This window comes from Delphinapterus leucas, chromosome X (assembly GCF_059928025.1).
Source record: "Delphinapterus leucas isolate spDelLeu-1000000601 "Yukka" chromosome X, BTC_Dleu_Yukka2, whole genome shotgun sequence".
NCBI lineage: Eukaryota > Metazoa > Chordata > Mammalia > Artiodactyla > Monodontidae > Delphinapterus > Delphinapterus leucas.
The window spans coordinates 84,996,715-85,016,697 of NC_143150.1; the positions used below are offsets into that span (position 1 = coordinate 84,996,715).

General features: G+C 41.8%; 1 protein-coding gene across 1 annotated transcript in view; it reads right to left on the reverse strand.

Annotated features, from left to right (window-relative positions):
- The window catches only part of PFKFB1 (6-phosphofructo-2-kinase/fructose-2,6-biphosphatase 1), a 76,549-nt gene that overhangs the window by 4,157 nt on the left and 52,409 nt on the right, over window positions 1-19,983 (reverse strand). Inside the window, exons 3-11 of the mRNA XM_022563587.2 lie at window positions 19,764-19,857; window positions 18,861-18,927; window positions 17,479-17,553; window positions 16,980-17,036; window positions 14,946-15,067; window positions 11,816-12,023; window positions 8,918-9,064; window positions 5,326-5,430; window positions 987-1,116 (exon numbers count right to left, since the gene is read on the reverse strand). Of these exons, the coding sequence (XP_022419295.1) occupies window positions 987-1,116; window positions 5,326-5,430; window positions 8,918-9,064; window positions 11,816-12,023; window positions 14,946-15,067; window positions 16,980-17,036; window positions 17,479-17,553; window positions 18,861-18,927; window positions 19,764-19,857 (1,005 nt within the window). The remainder of the gene's footprint in view (window positions 1-986; window positions 1,117-5,325; window positions 5,431-8,917; window positions 9,065-11,815; window positions 12,024-14,945; window positions 15,068-16,979; window positions 17,037-17,478; window positions 17,554-18,860; window positions 18,928-19,763; window positions 19,858-19,983) is intronic.

Sequence of the window (19,983 nt, forward strand, 5' to 3'; positions counted from 1 at the left end):
TCACAGTCTCAAAAATAGTACTGAGCAGTAGAGATGTGGACAGTATCAGAAATCTAGTAGCACCACCCCAACCCCTGTCATCTTTTTTCCATTGAAGAGATTGAGGACCAAGCAGAGGAAATTACTTGTCCAATGTCAAGTTTTCAAGTCCCAGGGGTTCCAATTCTAGATGACTCCATATTACAAGTGCCCTTTGCTTGGAAGCTAGCGTCATAGAAAAGATCCAAGTCTGCAGGATATTGTACACTTCAAATATGACTTTGCATTGTCCTCACACTCCCTCCCTCCAGTATCCTGGAGATGTCAATGCTTCAGCATCCATGTCAGAAATGGACTCTCCCACCTGAAGGTGACACAACAGTCTCTTGCCAGGCCAGCTGCCTTAGTTTGCTTTTCAGTATTTGTAGTCAGTGTAGATACTCTGTAAATTAAAATATCTAGATGTTTTTTATAAAAAGAAATTATCATTTAAAATTTTTAAATGAAAACATCAATATCTTGGGGAAATCATCCCTATAGCAAAGACAGAAACCTATAATCAAAATCAAGAGACCACAAGAGGTCCCATTCCACCTGAGAACAGCATGCCTCAGACAAATACTGGCTCATCTTTTTCAGGTTGAGGCAGACTGTTAAGGTTGGCTTTGAAAATGTTATCTCAGAGTAACACTGATATTAATAATAGCAGCTAACACTTATATGGCCCATACTTTGTGTCATGAACTGTTCTAAGTTCTTTATGTTAAATATGTTCATTTATTTAAACTTCATCATTATTCTCCCCATTTTACAGATAAGGAAACTGAGAACAGAGAGGTTAAAGTATTTTGCCAAAAGTATTATGTGACAGAGCAAGAACTTGAACACATGCACCCTTGCTCTAGATCCCGTGCTCTTAACTATTAAGATATAAACCACCAACTTCTGGTGTCAGAGTCTCAACTCACATGCAGCTCCCATGCCAGGAACAGAGAGAACCGTGGTACCTGAGCTCTTGTCCAGGAAGTAGGCCAGGAGGCACCGCATGACAGCCTGGTGGCAGATCACCAATACATTTTCCTGCCGTTCTAGCTCCATTATAACTGGCTCCAGACGCTGGACCAGGTCCTCATAGGACTGAAAGGGAGAGAAACACTTGGGTAAGAAGAGGAGATGAGGCACATTTGCCCAGAGGAGAAGAACTCTACACTAGGAATCAGGAAAACTTGGCTGTGGCGCCAGTTCCGTTGTTGGTCCAGCAGTATGACCTTAGGCAACTCACTTCCTTCTTAGGGCCTTAGTTTCTCATCTATTAAATGGGGCAACCAATATAGTGGAGTAGATAACAATAATAAAATTTCCACGAAAATTCCCTAGAAAATCTGGATAAAATAAATGTCTGCACTGCTGATCTTTCAAGAAAATGAAGGAAACATTATGAATATATGGTTCCAAAATGAAGAAAAACTGGAAAAAAAGAGTGATAAATGGATATAGAAGCCACAACTCCCATGAGGGCATTTGCCAATGACAGTATCCAAGAGCCTTGAGCTTTTAAAACCTTATAGAAACATGAGACAAGGCCTTAGGTGTGTACGAGATGGGGATTTGGGACTGAGACTCTCACAAAAATCTGAGACCTTCAAAGGACTACATCCTCAGAAAAACTATAAACTAAAAAATATATCCACAGGCAAAGGGAAACAGTAAGAAAATATATCTGTCTCTGCCTGACTCTTGGTGGAAAAAATTAGGAAAAGCCTCCTGTAAGAATGTATAACCACAAGCCTATCCTCAGGTGGATTTGTGGTTGAGAATTATACTACCTATGTGTTTTAGAAAATGCTAAGCTGAGAGTTTAATAAAAAGTGATTTCAAGTCATTAGCTCCCAAGAGTGTCTGGAAGAAGCAAATGGAAATTCTCTCTGGATTCTCTCAACTCAGACTGCATGGGATTCCCATAGATAAATTTTCATCAAACTGAAGCTCACATAACATGCAAGGAAAATAAGCTATCATGAGTAAAAATAAGCAGAAACAACAAGAACCGTAACAACTTAAGATAAAGGATCCACAATATAAAATGAATATGCTTGAGATTTTGAAAGAAATGAAAGATTGAATCAAAAATGTAAGGAAGAAATAAGATGCTATGGAATATATGATCTAGATTTGAAAAAGAACTAAGTAGAATTTCTATAAGTGAAAGATATAGTCATTAAAATGGAAAACTCAATGGATACAGTAAACAGCAGATTAGATACAATTCAAGAAATACTGTTCTGGAAGATAGAGCTGAAGAAATTACTCAGAATGTAGCAAAGAGATTGAAAATAAGAAGAAGTTAGGAGGCATAAAGGATAGAGACAGGACTAACACACATCCAATTGCATTTCAAGGAGATAATAGAGAAAATATGAGAGAGGAATATTTAAAGATATAATGTCTGGGAATTTTCTAGAATCGATGAAGAATCCTAGTCCTCAGATTCAGGAAGTCCAATTAACCCCAAGCAAGATAAATGAAAAGAAATTAATATTTAGACATATCAGAGTGGAACTTAAAAGCCATAGAGACCCAAAGACCCTAAATGCAGCCAGAGAGAAAAGAAATGACAATTAGACTTTCAGGAGACTTCTTAACCATGTTAGAAGCCAGAAGACAGTGGGGACAATATCTCCAAAGTGCCGAGAGAAAACTGTCATCCTAGAGTTTTATACCTTGCCAAAATACCATCTAGGATTAAGAGCCACACCTCCTTAAAGACATTTTTAGACAAAAAGAAAGGTGAGTCTACTACCAACAGATCCTCCTAAAGAAACTTCTAAAGGAAGATAGACATTGAACCCAGAAGGAAAACTTCAGCTGTAAGGAGAAAGAATGATCAAGGGAATGATCAAGGGAATTGGATATATGTGGTTAAATCTAAATAAACACTGACTGTATACAATATTATTTTTTAGCGAATAAGAATTATATTTTAATTGGATAAGTGATTTTACCCCTTTTCAACTATATAAGATCCATCTAGGAGACAGTATGGAGGTTCCTTAAAAACTAAAAATAGAATTATCATCTGATCCAGCAATCCCACTCGTAGGCATATATCCAGAGAAAACCAAAATTTGAAAAGATATATGCACCTAATGTTCACTGCAGCACAATTTATAATAGTCAAGACATGGAAGCAAGCTAAATGTCCATCAACAGATGAATGGATAAAGAAGATGTGGTATATATATATATATATATATAAAATGAACTATTACTCAGCCATAAAAAAGAATGAAATAATGTCACTTGCAGTAACATGGATACTTCACTTCACTTATCATATTAAGTGAAGTAAGTCAGAGAAAGACAAGTATCATACGATATCACATATATGTGGAATCTCATTTTTAAAAAATGATACAAATTAACTTATTTACAAAACAGAAACAGACTTACAGATATCAAAAACAAACTTATGGTTACCAAAGGGGAAAATTGGGGGGGGGATAAATTAGGAGCTTGGAATTAACAGACACACACTACTATATATAAGATAGATAACCAACAAGGGCCAACTGTATAGCACAGGGAACTCTACTCAAAATTATGTGATAACCTTTATGAGAAAAGAATCTGAAAAAGAATGAATATATGTATATGTATAACTGAATCACTTTGCTGTACACCTGAAAGTAACACAACATTGTAAATCAACTATAATCCAACAAAATTTTTAAAAAAGAAAAAAATCCATCTATGTGGGTACAAAGTTTATTAAGTGGAAGTAGCTCTATTTTGTCTAGCATTTATAATAATTCTACTCTGGTAATATTGATTTAACTTAAAAAATATAATATGTTGGTATGATAGGAACAAATAGTGATATAGTCTGATAGATTGTTGTAAATTGAAGTGCTTCAGTAAGCATTAATTCAATCAACATCTACTTAGTAAGTTGTGCTTACAATAATAAATTTATTAATAACAATAATAAGTCATCTGGGGGATAAGACACAAGTTTGAAGTAAAATATAAAACAACAATTAACATGTAAGTTAAGAGAGGGAGTGACCAGAGTTGTAACATTTTTATATTGTTTTAGGGGGTGGGTGGAGATATTGATTTTTAGATTTTGTCAATCACACATATTAAAATGTTAAGAGTAACACTAAAAGAAAGGAAAGAGATTGTATAAGTCAAATATAGATGTAAAAACTCTATCAATTCTAAAGAAGGGAGGAAAAGAGAAAAGATAAACTAAGCCTAGAGAGCTCAAAATAAGAGAATAGAAAGAAGTTCAAATAAATCAGTAATTACAATAAAAGTAAGTGTACTAAATTTACAATTCAAAAGACATACATTTTCAATTTTTATTAAAACCAATAAAAGTCAACTATACACTGTCTATAAGAAACAAAACAAAAATACACAGAGAAGTTGAAAGTAAATGACGAAAGTAAAAGATGAACTAGGCAAATACTGACCAGAAGAAATCTTATATAGCTATATTAATATCATATAAAATACACTTTTAGGCAGAAAGCATTATTAGGGGGAAAGAGGTTTGCTCACTATGTAATAATAAAATATACAATTCACTAAGGAGATATAATTGCTTTAAATTTGTATGCCTCTAACAACATAACCTCAAAATATATAAAGGAAAATGAGGGCAAAGTCGGACTGACTTCATAATGTCATTTTTGAGGATGAAAATACACATGTGAAAGTGCTTTGTAACACAGGATATCTATTGTTTTTTCTCTGATATCCTGCTTTCTGATCATTGTTCCCTGGAATCTATCAAAAATGGAGTATGACTAATAAATATTCTAACATGTGGAACTGGCTAAATGGAGACTGGGTTGAAAACAACGAGGATTTATCTCACATGGGAATAGGGAACTGATAGTCTGGTTCATGTGGTGGCAAAGAAGTTGGATAAACCATTAGCCATTGTCCCTTGGGACTCCAACCCACAGTCCAGAGAGGCTGGAGCTTTAGGCAACTTAGCAATAAAATGTCAGGAAATTAGAGTATATTGAACTATTTCAAATACCTTTAGTGTAAGGATATCAAATACAAAGTTTAGGACAAAGTGAGTCCTCCTGAAAGAAGACAGGAAAATAATCAGGCAGATGTGTAGCTTTTAAAAAAAGAGGAATCTGTTGCCTATAGCTAAGAATGAGACAGCAAAGGGCCAGATAATCATATGCCTTGCGGGATGGAAGATGCTGCAAAATTTGCTTTACCCTGTTTTTAAAGCTGTCTAGGAAAATATGGAATCCTGGTAGTTGGAATAGAGATACTGGGGAGGAGTCCTAAGAGTCTGGCCACCCCTCCAAACCTTACCTCTCCCTTGGGATAGCGGTAGCGATATTTATCTTGGTCTCGTAGTGCAAATTCTTCAGGGTAGTGTTCTTGGATTTCTTCGTAGGTCATCTCCTCACAGACACCCTGAGAAAAATTATTTGGGGACAAAAGTATTCACAAGTTGAAATCCCCACAATCTTTACCATAGTTCTGAAGCCAATGATTGTGGAACGTTAGCACACAAGCACCTGGGTTTCTGTGAACACAGCTCTAGGTCTGCGTCTGTTGTCTGAATGTATGTGTGTATGTATGCACAAGGTGTGTAGCTGTGTGGATGTGAGAACGAGTGCATGTGTATAGGTGTGTTCAGGCTGAGTGTATGGTGGGTATCTGGTGTTTCTCTATGGTTGTCTCAAAAGGTTTATAGGTGTACATTGTATATATGAGTGTGTACTTTTATAAATTTGTGGGGATTTGTGACTGTGTTTATCTGTGTGTGTGCAGCATGATTATGGTGTGTATTTGTGGTATGTTTAAGGTTCTATGCTGTTGGTTGTGTTTTTGTCTCAGCATATGTATAGTGTATTGGTGTGAGTGTGTGTGTATGAAGACAGTTTGATCATCTAAGAATCTGACTGCATGGGTGTCTCTGTGGTCTGTCCCTCCATGTGGGTCTCAGTGTGTCTGTGGTATGTGTATCTGTGAGTGTGTATGTCCCTGATTATATGTGTGAGTATCTGTGTACCTATGTCTAAGGTCTGCATTAATCTGTGGTAATATGATTGAGGTTATGTGTCTGTACTGTTTATATGTCCCTGGTATGCCTCTATGTGTCTATGCGATGTAGATATATGCAGACTGCATGTGTGTCTATGGTGAGTGTGATATGTATCTCTAAGTGTGTCTGTCTGTAAGTGTGCATGTGTGTGCATGAATGGTGCAAATATGATTGGTAAATGCATCTGAGAGGGAACCTGTGTTTGACTATTGGGTCCATGTGTCTGTGAAGTGCATGTCTGTGAGTGTAAACATACCTATGGTGGATGTCTGTGACTGTGTAGGCAGGCACATGTGTGTGCGCACATCCACAGCAGTGCTTTCTTGTGTTATAGCATTTCCCATCCCTCCTGCCCACACCTCTGCTCCAGGACCTCTGGCAGATAAAGAAACAGGTATCCACAGACTTCTCAGAAGGCAAGAATTAGTAAATTCCTAACAGTTTCAGAGTGGTCCTTGGGGAGATACACTCTCCACACCCAAAGGAATCAAGGGCTCAGAGAATGAGTTCCCACTGAGAAATCCACAGAAGTGAGGTGGCTGCTGGTAGAGGTGGGAAGTGATGTTGGGTTTGTAAGATTTCCTTCTGGTTGTGTAGATTCCAAGTAGACCTTCCTGTAGGGGAGCAATGTGCTCTGGTTGTTGTCTTTTGAGCCATCAACCAAGCTTCCTTTAGGGTTTAGGTTCACCCCTGCCCCAGCCTACAAGAAGACAGGCAGTGTCAAACCTGCAACTGACACTGTCCATAGGAGAAAGTGCACCCTGTATATACACAAGGTCCTTCCAGATTGGCTTTGACTTTCTATTCTGAGGCATGCTGGGAGCCTGTTGCCTGTGGAAGTGGCCACTGACTTTATTGACAAGGAAAATTGCTTAACTTCTCTGAATTTTATTTTCCTCATCTGCAAAATAAGGATAATTATAACTACCTCACAACAGTAGTTTGAATATTAGAGATAATATATGTAAAAGAGACTAGTACAGAATGTACAAGGCACATTTTAAAAACTCAATCAATAGAATATATTATTATATTAATTAATATTATTTAGATTATACAGTAATTTAAATATATTAATTTAATCTAATGTTATTGATTAATATATCTAATTATTAATATATTACTGAATGGAAAAGAAACCAGAAAATTAGACATCATTCTAAATTCTTCCTTCTTCCTTACCCATCCCCTCATAGCTAATTCCTGAGATTCTTCCTCTTAAATTTCTCTCAGATATATTCCTTTTTCTTCCCTCTCCATCTGCACTGCTATGACCTTAGTAGGTCTACACACACACACACACACACACACACACACACACACACACACAATTCCCTCTTTCCTTATTCTGCTTTCTCTGCATGACATACTATTCCTGATCCTCTCTCTCTGGCTCACTGTTACTCACCCCTTAGGCTTTAGCTAGGCATCACTTCCTCTAGGCAGATCATGGCTGGGTCGGATACCTTGCCCCAACATCTGTGTGCCCACATTCTAACCCATCAGAGCCTGTATCATGCACACTATTTTGCATTCCTCTGTCTACTCTGTTTTTTTCTGAAAACCCAGTGAAGACAGGGACCAATCTCTGTCTCCAGCACTACTCCAGAGCCTGAAATGGAGTAGGTATCCAATAAATGTTTACACCACATGTGGGCCAGAAACAAACAATAACTGAACAATTATGATGAACTGTTTCTTGCATGTATTTTATAACAAATATATGTGATATGTATAACAATGTTGTATATCCCTTTTCTAAATATGTGTGCCTCTGTACATCTACAGTTAAGCATATATGTATTATGTATACACAAACATACTTCTCTGTATTTATCTAGCAGGCAATCAGGTTAACCTACCTACACTCAAGTTATCCACATCTGTAGTGAAGCTTTTACTTTAGTGTCTAACCTGAGGTCAGTGTACCTATAGTGCAGGTGAGACGATGGAGAGGAAACACCTTCTCAAGAAGCTCATGGAAAAACCTGACTCTAATGAGAGACTGCCATGTCACGAGGGTCATATGAAATATTTACCAAATTTTTCTTCTTCATTTCATCTCCAATATACATATGGGCCATCACACCCTCACCTCTTGCCTAGACAAATGCAGCCATCTCCATACCGGTATGCATTCTCATTCTGGCCTTCTTCTCACCTAGTCTCCACACATGACCAGAGTGGTCTTTTTTTAAGAAAATGTGAATCACATTCAGGCCACTCCTCCTTGACTTAGACCACATCAATGGCTTCCCATTTTTAGGGCAGCATCCAAATCCCTCAACATGGGCTATAAAGCCCTATAAGCTGTCTTCATTTCCAACCTCATCTCCCTTCTCTCCAGACCTCACACTCATTGTCCCAGACTCTCTGCTATTTTTCCTCAGTTCCCTAAACATGCCATGCTCTCTTCTTACCTCTGGGCTTTCACATGAACTGTTCCCTATTTCTCAAATTAAAATTATCCCTCACCCCAGTCCATTTTGCCTGCTTCTTGTCTCATCTCCAGCTTCCTCTAGGAAGCTTTCCTTCTAAATCTTCCACCACTGTCTTGTCAAGAGTACCCTCACCTTCTGAGACTCTATAGTCCCTTGTACTTCCCCTCTCACAAACTTTTGTCACATGCAAAGCAATGTCTTATTCACGGCCGGCCTTTGGGCTCCATGAGAGTAAATACCTTGTCTGTTCTGGCCTTCACTGGATCCCCAAGACACAGAACAGTGTTTAGCACAAGAAATGTTTGTTGAATTAATTAGGTTTCCCATATGAGCCAGAGTAGAGGCAATCCAGGGGATAAGCCTAGAGTCAAGCCTCACCATCCACCGGGAAATCCATCCCCCTCCATCTCACCGCATCAATCTCATTCAGGGCCTTCCACTGCTCATAAGGAACACCCAGGGCTTCAGCTGTCTGGATAGTCCTCTTCATGTGGCTGGTCCACACCTTCAGGGAGCTGATGCCCTGGGACTGAATGAAGTTGGCCAGGACATAGGCATACTGGGGAGTAGGGGTGCAAAGAAGGAGAGCAGGGGAGAAAGAGAGATGAAAGAAGACAGGGTGACCATGAGAAGAATTTCAGATCTGCCACAAATAATGGAGTGACGATGAACAAGCAAAAGTAGAGTTTAAACATTCCCAATTTATAAAAAGTCATACTCTTGCCCGTGTGACTAAGAACCAAGGGAATAGAGAAGAATATGTGTATTTATGTGTGTATATGTGCATATGTGTGCATGTGCATTCACTGATGTTTGCTCACAGAACCTCCTACTTGATTGTTCATTTATTCAAACAGCCCACCTCTAACATTTGTGGAGCCTGGGAGAAAAGTACAAATGGAAGCACTCCACTCATAGTCTACTTCCCTCCTTTTCCCATTTCTGCTCCATCTTGCACTCCTAGGTGCCTTGAGTACACGTTTATGGATAATCCAGTCACAGGAACAAGTTCTGTCCACACCATATCTCCACCAATCTCCATAACACACAAACAGTAACCCCTTGGCCACCCCTTTGCCTAGGGGTGAACACTTCTGTGACATGGCCTTTTCTCAGGTGAACAGACTCTGGGATGTGCCCATGTAGGTAATGGAAGCAGACTCTGGGCAGGAAATTCTAGTGTTTGGGGTACTCTGAGTGTGGTCTGGAAGTGTATGGGGGTGGGATGTGGGGTACATTTATCTTTGACCCTGTGAATTCTCATTGTTTGAGCAGGGGACCTGGTACCCAGGTTCTAAGGGCATTTAAACATTTACTGAGTGTGTGTGGCCATGTGCTGCATACTGGGGTGTCCTGTTATTAAGACATGGTCAGTCCAGTAAGGGAAATAGTGACAGCACCAAAAGGAACCACTTAGGTTTGTGGGAGCCCAGATGAGCAAGTGGTTCACTATTCTTCTGCATATAGGCATGTTATTCATCACAGATGGTGTGTGAGGAACATCTGCACAAATGTACAGATACAGGCACACATTTTTATGTACAAATATAGGCATTGTGTACACACATTCTAATTATGGATTATGAGTCAGCAGTCAGTGTGCTCTGGTGGAAGGAGTGCTGACTGGGAGACAGGCGATGGGGGTTATGCCCGTGTGGCCTGGGACGTGTCCCTGGCCGTCTCTGGCCTCATATCTCCTGCCTATAAAATGCAAACAGCGTTAGCTCACTCAGCCTGGTCTCTGTGAGTGTCACATTGGATAGTGGATGGGGAGCACCCAGAGCGCTCCCTGGCACATAGTAAGTGAGAGCTACTGTGATTGGTGGTGGGTGACAGTTGATGGGAAACTGCTTTGTAAACAATGCATGGTGCACTGTGCCCTTTAGCATGAAGTTTGGGGCCAGGCGTGTGCATGTACATGTGCACACTTGTGTTCAAGGAGGTATGTTGGGTGGAGATGGCCACGTGTCCAAACTGGGTGCTAAATTGTGCAGGCAAAGCCACAGACAGCCCTAACCAAGAGACCCCTGGCTGTAGGTGGTGCCACGGGCTAGGGTGGCTCTTCCAGTGGTCTCTGACTCAGCGAGAGAGGCGAGAGTCAGAGGTCAGAGTCTACCTCGAGGGGAGGCTACCAGTCTGAAAGTAACAGAAAATGATCCAGGAGGACCAGGCCTTCCGGTGTGATGCCTTGCCTGTGATACTGCCAGCTCTGCAGTGGGGGAGGCTGAGGAGCAAGCATGAAGGCCTGGTTTTCAGTCCTGGCTCTGTCCTTTACTGGCTGTGTGACCAGGGGCCACTCTCTGTTCCTGTGTGGGCCTCAGCCTCCACATCCATAAATCAGTGACAGTAATGGCCACTGCACAGAGCTGCTATGAAGATTAAATGAGGCCACACATGCGGAAGCAGATGGTGCCGTGAATGTGCAGAGGTGTCCAATAAGAGAGGAAACTCCCTCCCTCCTGCACCTCATTTCCCACTTGTTCCACCCCAAGCCATCCTCCCAGCAAGAACAATAACTGTGTTAACAAGCCCAGGGTCAGGGCCAAATATGGGAAAATGTGTCTCTTTAATTGGCCAGCACCCATAATGTGCAGCTCACTATTCTCAGCTACAAAGAGACTCCCACCGTGAGGGTCAGAGATGGGCCAGAACTGGGGGGGATGGAGCCCAGGTGACCTGACTAGGAGGGCAGGAAAGGACAGGGGAGGGCTTCCTGGACCAGCTCATGGAGCAGGAGATGGGTCCTGGAAGGGGTGGAGCAGGGAGGGCAGAAAAGAAGCGGTAACTGGTGGGGGACAAGTGCTGACCCTGTGATAACCTGTAGTGGGGGTTTGGGGGAGTAGAATCAGCCCTGAGTAATGGAGGAGAAGACGGATTCAAAGGTGGGGCACTTTAAGGCAGGTATCTGTGCAAATGATGGTCACCAGCTGACAGAGGGGACAGAGGAGGACAGCCTTGGTGGGGAAACTGCACAAGCAGAAGCACAGTGTTGTGAGAAAGATGAGGGGACCAGTCAGGCAGGAGAGAGGGTGCTTATTGTAATGGGGCTGGAGGAGCAGCCAGATCTGGGAAGGCCTGGAGGACCAGGACCAAGCCATTGGACTTGCAGATGCTGTTGGCACTTGGGAGCCATTCAGTGGGTCAAAACTGAGTGGCTGATGGGGTGGAAGAGCAAGAGTGACCAGAACCTGCTTTTATCCTGCCACTGAGTACCCCCATCCTCAGGACCCAGGCAGCAGCCACCCCACCAACCCACAACCCACCTGGACCATATCAGCCAACACCTCTGAGTGCATGGGGCCATCCCTACCTGCTTGCCCCGAGCTGAGAGGCCAGAGTCACCTCCGATGCGGCCTCTGAGGTTGAGTTCACTCTCACCGTGCCGGCATAGGTAGATGGAGCGGGGTGTGACGTGGATGTTCATGAGATAGTAGACTGTGCGGCTCTGGATGTGGTCCTGCACTCGGTTCACCATGTAGCGTGTGCCCACGTCGAAGATCTTGATGTAGGACAGGTGGCTGGGCCAGCCCAAGCAGGAGCAAGGGCAGCTCAGGGGCTGATGGTGGAGAGGCTGATCCCAAGAGAAAGCCCCAACCACACACCCTGCCTTCAAGCTTCCTCCATAACCCAGCTCTCACCTACCTTTCCTCTGACAAGGTGCTATGCCTTGCCCTGGTCTGGGTACCTGTTCTAGAGACTTGGTTCCTGGTCACTCTGAGGAGCTCACTGCCTGCTACCATCTCCTTTTCTCTCCTTTCCTCAATCTCAGTTTGAGCCAGACTGTCTTTTTACTTTCACTCCTCACACTTCAGGCACCTAGCGTTCTCTCTTTTGTGGTTCACACTGCTGACATACTCAGAGAGAAACAGTAATCCTCTGTGTCCCTGACTGTCTCCAACATCTCACAGGCCACTTGCATTTGCTGACCATTTTGTGTGTATGTATGCACCTGGCAGGGGTGGGGGCTTCAAAGTGTGTAAATCCTCATAACCATCCTAGGAAGCAGAGATTATTATCTCTGATAGGTGAGGAAACTGAAACACAGAGAGAGGAATTGATTTGCCTAATGTCAAACTCTCCAACCATCTCATCTATGACTCTCAGAACTTAAGTAGAAAATATCTGACGTAGCCTTGTTGCCTTGTTTCTAGTACTAGGTCCTGAGTGGCTCTAGGAGAACTTCCAAATTCTGTAGCTTAGTCTGACATTCTACATGCCTTCATACACTGGTCCTGCTTTGCCTCACCTCAGTGTTCCATGTCTATGCTCATAACTTCTCTGTTTCATTCTAGCCTTAATGCTTTTGCTGAAATATTCTCTGTACTTCTCTACTTTTATTCAGATTTAACTAGGCCATCGCAAGGTACTGTTCTCTTTCCTTGAAAATATGTTATTTGCCTGATTTCCAAAGTTGAGCTCCTATGCATCCATCCTTCAAGAACCAGTACATTCACTCTCTTTAGAAAGTTTTCTTTGAGCCCAGGATCATATGAAGTCATTTAAAGGTACTTCACATCAAAAGTCTTATAGTAGCTAATGCTTACCCCCATTATGTGTAATTTAAAATAAAAATTATAAGCTATATTATAACATGAAGAAGGTCTACTGAGTTCTGGTTATATTTTTTTCTGTTTTGACTACCTTGATGCTGTTTTTGAAATACAAACTATTAAAAGCTTTCAAGATTTTCTTTTCTTATTTTTGGTGGACTCTACCTTGCTGGTGCCCTAAACGCATGTCTAGTCCACCTACTGGGTAAACATGTTCTTCCAGACCTTTTCCTCCCAGTTGGACTGGGTCCCCTCTTCTGTGTTCCCCCACCCCACTTGCTTTACCATCACCACAATTCTGGTCAACTGCATACTCATTGTCTTCCTTAACCAACTGGGCATTCTATCAGAACAGAGATAGATAGACCTTCCCTCTTTGGGTTCCTAGGGCACAGCTTAGGAGTGGGCCTTGATGCATGGATTGTAAATGTCTGTTGATGGAAAAACGATTAGATAAAGCCAACTTTCAGAATCAGTTGTCCTCAGACCCAAACTGATTCATCAAACACCGAGTACCTGCAGCAGTCTAGGCCAAAGGCTAGGGGCTTTCTCAATGCTGTTCTTTCATTTTAGCTCCCCTCCTTCAAACTTCTTTCACCATATGCTACTATTCATACAGTGCCTTTGTGGAAATTTGAAAAAGTTTCCCCTACTCCAGTACACGTCTTGGTGAGAAAAGCAAGTGTACCCGTGACCTGGCACAGTGAACAATATTCACAATTGTACACAAGGTCCTGCCCCTTGACCTGAGTGTCTAAGCCTCATGCGACACTTTTATGATATAGGGATGTGGGAGGAGGATAACCATGATGGAAGTTTGAAGACAAGAATTTGAGTATATATTCTGCTACTCACTCATTGTGTGGCCTCAGGTAAGCCCTTGCCCTGCTGTGGGTCTGTTTCCCCATCTAAGAAGCGAGGCAGTAACAATGCTCACCTCTGGGGACTTTGGTTGGACAAAGTTGGAAGGACGCTCTTTAAACTTCTTTGGGTGGTGATGACTGTTAGAAGCCTCTTTATACTTCTTACTTGGGGCCCAAAGGGTCTGAGTGACCAGGGTCTCTTCTCATCACAATCCATTTTGAAAGAAAGTGAGGTTCTGGGTATACCCTACGTCTAAAACTCACATCTTCCCTGTACTGCCAGCTAACACCTCTCCAATCTTTAGTTGGTATTGTGAATGAAAGTTTCATATTTTTAATGTATCTTCCCATATGTCAAAGCACTATGGAAGCTATCTGAGGATAGAACCTACCTCTCTTGCCCTTATTTACACCCCCGATGTACACCATAGCCCAAAGAATCCAAATACTTACTGGTTGAAGGTGCATGCGTGTTGTGAAAACAGACATGATTAAGAGACAGAATATGTAGTTAGAATCCTAGCTCTACCCCCTGACTTGTGGTGGAAGCTTGAGCAAGTGGTTTCAGCTCTCTAAGATGCAATCTCTTCTTCTTGAAAATTTATGATCATAAGACCTATTTCAGCCTCCTTAACAGGGATGCCGAGGGGGTTCAATGAAACAAAACAGGTGAACATGTTTGGAAGCTGAAATATCATCCATGTGTGAAGAATACTTTTGAAAACATAATAGCAACAACCACAGAAGAGAGGCATTTCTCCCCCCCTGAGATCAGGGTCCTAATATGTCCACATTGTTCAGGAAAACACTACTTCAAGCCCCTTATGATGAACACCTTACACAACAAGGAATCACCACCTCATGGATAATTAGAGCTGGGAGGGCCCTTGAAGACAAATCAAGTACAGTTTCCTGATGTTACAAATAAAGTTGAGGCCCAGAGAAGGAAGGCATTCCTCCAGGTCCTACAGGACATCAAAACCGGTCTAAGGATCCTGACCTTTACTTTGGGGTTCTGGGTTCTTACCTGTCTAGTTCATCATCCAAGGGTTGGTAGTTGACCTCATAGCACTCAATTCTCTTTAGAAAGTCTTCCAGAACCTTTTCATGGTCACAGTCTATGTAATCAGGGCTGCCAAGTTTCACTTGCTGGAAGAAGGGAGAAAGATGGAAGAACCATGGGAGACAGAGAATCCGACAGTGCCCTTGGGAAGAACCCTTAGAGATCACTGAGTACAACATTCCTCATCATAAAGATGAGGAAGTTGAGACTTGGAGAAAGGTTCTTGCCCAAGTTTACAAAATCAGTCAGTTGAAGAGAATCTGTACTGTGTTAACACCTCATTCCTTATCCCTGTGTGCTCAAACAAGGTCTGTTACATTATATTCAGTTCACACACTGTTTAAGAGAAACATTTATAAGTGGCCTGGAAATTGTGGGTGAGAAACGGTTGAAGAAAAGGAACAGGAGATCTTGGCTGGGGATCATAATGGCTTACATGTATTGAGTGTTTACTGGGATAACATGGCATATATTGGCTTTAGATTTCTGAGGGGCTGGCAACTCCTAATCCCTTAATATATCTACCTTCTCTACCCACATTCACCATCTCAGTGAATGTCACTATCATCTACTCAAGTCACCTGAGCCTAAAATGAATCTGGGAGTCATCCTAGATGTGTCTCTTTCTATCATCCCCCACCTCTAAGAAGGTACCAAATCTTCCCCCCTGTATCTTCTAAATATCTCTCCAGCTGGCCTCCATTCTCTTTCCTGGATGCTCACTCTAGCTTTGTGACTGGTTACTCTGTCTATAGCCTAGTTACTTTCCCATACTAGCAGCCAGAAGGATATTTCTAACATGCACATCTGAATATGGAATTCCTCTGCTTGAAACCCTTCACCATTTCCTCACATCTTTTAGGACAAAGTATGAAATATTTTAGCAGGTGACTCATGGCTTGTTATGATTGGGCCCCAAATGATTTCTTCATCCTCCTCTCCCATTGCCCCTCTAGACCTCCACACACTTTGCTTTAGACAACCTAAGCTATTTCTAGTTCCCCATAGATGCCATACTTAGTATATGCTATCCCCCTATTTTCCATTCTTTACTTGCCAAATTCCTATGCATTCTTCAAGATGAAGGTCAGCTATTACCTTCATTGAGAAGCCTTCCCATGCAAGGTTAGGTCCTCAACACTGTGCTGCCACAGCCTACTTTGTTTCTTCATCTCAGCACTGATCTCACAGAATTATGTCTATAAAATTGTCAGTCTCCCTCACTAGACTGTGAGCTCAAGGGCCAGGCGCTCCCCTATCTATTTTTGTCTCTAGTACCCAGAATGGTTCAACCCAGGTGTATGTATTCAATTTATGTTTAGTCAACAAATGGATGGATAGGTGGATGGATGAAAAGGAAAGAGAGTACTTGGACATATTCTATGCCTCAAGAGGCAAAATTAGGACCAATGAGTGGAAATTACAGGGAGGCAGATTTCAGATTGATTGGACTGCACTTAATGAAGGCAATGAGCTTCCACACCTGGAGGTACAAGGAGAAAATCTACACAAACAATTAGCTAAGATTTCAAGTTTCTGATGAAGTGTTGAAGGAGGTGACCTTTAAGGTCACCTCTGTCCCCAAGATACAGTAATTTAATGAAATAGGGAACAATAAAATGTAGTGAGTGAACTAAATCTAGACCACATGCCTAGAAACTGTAGAAAAGAGCAGTGATAGCTCTGATATGAATTGTGGGTCAGAAAAAAGAGCTTTCAAGGCAGACATCCAAGCTTGAGGTCCAGTCCCAGTTCTACCTCTTCCTGGCTGTATGAACACTTGACAACTTACCTCTCCTCTTGGAACCTTAGTTTCCTCTCCAATACTTAAAGGAATTTCACAGAATCATTGTATGCCAGGATGATCAGGGAATACTTCCCATAGGAAGTGGGAGGAGAAGCTCAGGGAAGACACCTCCTTTAACTGCACAGAGGTATTTCTAGGTATGAGCCAAATCTGAGACAAAATAAGAAGGAAAGGTGACTGGTGCTCCTTACCCTGATGTTTTCTGCAATGACGTCAGGGTCATTACAAATGGACTCGATGAAAAAGACCTGTAAAAGAAACAGAAGAAAGATTTCCAGCAAGGAATTATGTTTGGTAGGAGTCAAACATAGCTTGACCCCTTCTCAATGGCTCTGAGTCATCTTTAGAGGTATCTCTGACAACATAATTTCATACAGTGGTGCTTTCAGGATTCTGAGTTTTATGAGTCAGATTGGCCCTGAATTGTAGTGGTTCTCTCTCCTCCTTCCTCATACCCACCCCCACAGTGTCAGCTTGTCAGCAATTATCTTCCATTGCCTAATGTGGCACCTCTTCTTTCCTGTTCTGTTCTGTTTTGATGCTTCTAACTGTGACCTGGAAAATCCTACAACTAAATTAAAATGCTGACCCTATGGTAGCTGATTTGGCATCTCTTCCTCCCCTGGTTTGCCTTTCTTTGGTGTTTGTTAAATGAGTAGGCTCTAGATAAGAGTTAGAGAGTTACTCTACCTTGTAACCATGTTCTTTAGCAAACTGCAGAATCAGTGACCGTCGTTCTCTGGTAGTGTTGGTGGCATCAAAAACCTAGAGGCACACGATGAGATTGGTTTGCTCTGAATCTGGCTCTGATAGAATGCCTACTTTTTGACCATCCCTGTGCTAAGTAGAGGGCTTCCAGAAGGAGATAAAACTTGAACAGGGTTTTGAAGGATTTGGAAATGGCTTATATCAATTTCTCAAGCACTCATTGAGCCCTCACTGCCTGCCCAGAAATGTAGCAGACTCTGTAGACATAATAAAGCAAGAGGAAAATGGTGGGGGTTTATTAGAGTTATTTTACAGGTAAAGTAGCTGAGGCTTAGAGGAAGTGTTTGCCTTAACCAATGTCACAGAGAGACAAACTGTCACAAACTCTGACAAAGCAGAGTTGGAACCGATTCTCTCAACTCCTAGGTGAAGCTTCTTCCTTCCCTATCACTTTGGAGCTCTTTGAAGCCCTTTTAGAATTTGCAACTCCCAAAGGTCTATGAGATTAAATTGATTAAATGTTTAGTTAAATCTCTAGAACTTAAAAATGTTTGTATTGCAGTCAAATTCTAGTGTAGTCCTGCTGAATTCTTGGGGATGGAGTGGTAGTGTATACTGGTTAAGAGTGTAGATTCTGGGGACTTCCCTGGTGGTCCAGTGGTAAAGAATCAGCCTTCCAAAACAGGGGATGCAGGTTCGATCCCTGGTCAGGGAACTAAGATCCCACATGCCGCGGGGCAACTAAGCCCATGTGTCACAACTACTGAGCTCGCGTGCCTCAACTAGAGAGACTGCGTGCCACAAACTACAGAGCCCACAATCTCTGGAACCCACGTGCCACAACTACAAAGCCCATGCACCCTGGAGCCTGTGCGCCACAACTAGAGAAGAGAAAACCCGCACGCCACAATGAGAGAGCCTGTGCAGTGCAGTGAATAGCCCATGCACCGCAATGAAAGATCCCACGTGGTGCAACAAAAGATCCTGCAAGCCTCAACGAAGATCCCATGTGCCACAACTAAGACCTGACACAGCCAATAAATAAATAAATAAATAAATAAATAAATAAAATTTTTTAAAACAAGAAAGAAAAAAGGAGTGTAGATTCTGGAACTATACAACCTGTATTCCAGTTCTGGCCTGCCGCCTTGGTAAAATATTTAATTATTTAATCTCTCTGCACGACATTCTTCTGGGCTATAAAATGGAGTATAATAACAATACCTATCTCATGGGGGAGGGTGGAAATTAAATAAATATGTGCAAAGTGCTTAGAACAATGTTTAGAACATAGTAAATGCTCAATATATATTAGCTCTTCTCCAACCCAGCAGAAACCTAAGAAAAAATGCAAATTTCTTTACCGCAACGTGACCTTCCTCACAGCTGAGATAGTTATGGACATCTTTCAGGGCTGCTATGGCACATTGCCTGAAAAAGATGAAGAAAGAAAGAGAAACAACCATTATACCCAAAATGGGCTCCTCTCTATTTTTCTGAATTATCTTTTGCACTATCTCTTAGATGTCCTACATTAAATTATTCATCTGTTGAATATCTACAACGGGTGTCCTATATTCTAGGTACAAGCACAGAGAGGTCACACAGTTGAAAATGGCTCTGTGTAGACATTTTAGGTGCAGGTATAAAGTAACATCCCAGGAAAAGTTGACGAATGACAGAGCCATAATATTAAGGGTTCCAAACCTTGAACTAATAGCGCTCAAGCTGAATTGGTTCTTGAACCCAAGAAGAGCCTGAATATATGGTCTGTGAAGGAGAAGGCATTCCTGGCATATGTAACAGGGCAAGCACAGGTAATAACGTGGAAATGTATTTATGCTTTTGGCAAAAATCTGGTTAGTGATTACTCTTTGCTGAGTTCTATTAAGAGGATATGGATCAATAAATGAGACCCAGGCTCTGTTCTGGAAGTGCTCAGAGTCTTGTAGAGGAGAGACAACTTGAGGTTGAATGGATGAGACTGGAGTGGGCCAAGCTACTGAGACTCTTATTTTAAATTCTAGGCTAAGTTTCCACTCTCTCTTGTCAGAAGTAGGAAACTGTTAAAAGTTCTTAAGCAGGGGATGGATATGACCAGAAATAAGCTTTGGTTAAGATAGTAGAAGGGCTGTCCTAACCACCCTTTGAGACTCTAGGTGGACTCCTTGCTAACCCAAGTTGCTCTGCCCTACTCCCCCATCATTTGAACAAAAGTCTCCCTCAGCCAGGGGGCAGCACATGTCTTTAATATATTAGGTACTCACTTCCTGATAAGTAGGGCCTCCATGTTGTCTGGGAGAAAGAATTCGTAGTTCTTGTAGCTCACTGCCTCTCGTCGATACTGGCCTAAATTAAACACTGAAAGCAGGAGCCCTGGTGAAGAGGTTGGGAAGATCCCAGTGGCAAAATAATGTCCTTTCTTGGAGGTAGCTCAGAGGTAAAAGAAGGTATAGTTTGTAGCTATATAATATTTTTACAAAGCTT